Source organism: Sinocyclocheilus grahami, unplaced genomic scaffold (assembly GCF_001515645.1).
Source record: "Sinocyclocheilus grahami isolate Dianchi unplaced genomic scaffold, SAMN03320097.WGS_v1.1 scaffold14462.1, whole genome shotgun sequence".
Lineage (NCBI taxonomy): Eukaryota > Metazoa > Chordata > Actinopteri > Cypriniformes > Cyprinidae > Sinocyclocheilus > Sinocyclocheilus grahami.
In genome coordinates this window covers 1-610 of record NW_015515351.1, presented here as the reverse complement: position 1 = coordinate 610, position 610 = coordinate 1, and the positions used below count along the sequence as shown (strand labels likewise).

Below are 610 nucleotides of genomic sequence, written 5' to 3'. Positions count from 1 at the left end.
TGACCTGCCAGAACTAACGCTACGCTAGATTTTTCCAATAATGATCTCAAACTCAATAGGACTGTGGCCCTCCAGGAATCTGACACTCCTGCTCTATAGAAAAGTCTGAGCTTTGAGTTGAGAAATTTAGCATTGTTTTACCTTGGTGAAGCTCTTCTGGCTGTCGTATTTGAGATGGCGTGGATACACGTACAGGTGGTTGTTGTAAATTGTGAAAGGCTGGGAGCATTTAGCGATAGACGGCACAAATTCCTCCACCTCAAACACCACCCTGCTCCGGTCCACAACTTCTGTCTGACGAAGAGGAAGATAGGAGGCCGTGACACAATCTGCATTCACACAAGAGATCAACCAGTCAGTGAGAAGAAGCAGGTAGGTGACCTGAAACAATCTAAACATTAAACATGTCTGTTTTATGCAGAGAGACATTTAGAAATGCATATGAAAGCCTTACTTGTCAGATCTGGTGCGACATTATCAACCGTAATATCCAAATTACCCAGAATCACAGGCAACTTGGCCATCTTTTCTGGCCTGAGAGAAGAGAAAGCACGGAGGAGGGAAAATAAACAAGGAGAAAAAGAGGCTATTCTGTTTCTAAAATATCAAC

At 43.3% G+C, this 610-nt stretch overlaps 1 protein-coding gene across 1 annotated transcript; it reads right to left on the bottom strand.

Annotated features, from left to right (window-relative positions):
* Window positions 1-126: 126 nt before the first annotated feature.
* On the bottom strand, window positions 127-532 carry LOC107579130 (dedicator of cytokinesis protein 9-like). Its single transcript, XM_016264995.1, has 2 exons — window positions 455-532; window positions 127-329 (listed from the first exon to the last, which is right to left on the bottom strand). Exons 1-2 carry the CDS (start codon window positions 522-524, stop codon window positions 127-129), a joined length of 273 nt encoding a protein of 90 aa, XP_016120481.1. The 5' UTR covers window positions 525-532.
* Between the last annotated feature and the right edge of the window lie 78 nt (window positions 533-610).

Coding starts and splice junctions, on each gene's coding strand:
- LOC107579130 (XM_016264995.1), bottom strand. CDS start 524: ATGGCCAAGTTGCCTGTGATTCTGGGTAATTTGGATATTACGGTTGAT. Junction 330..454: donor TGTCGCACCAGATCTGACAA/GTAAGGCTTTCA, acceptor GTGTGAATGCAG/ATTGTGTCACGGCCTCCTAT.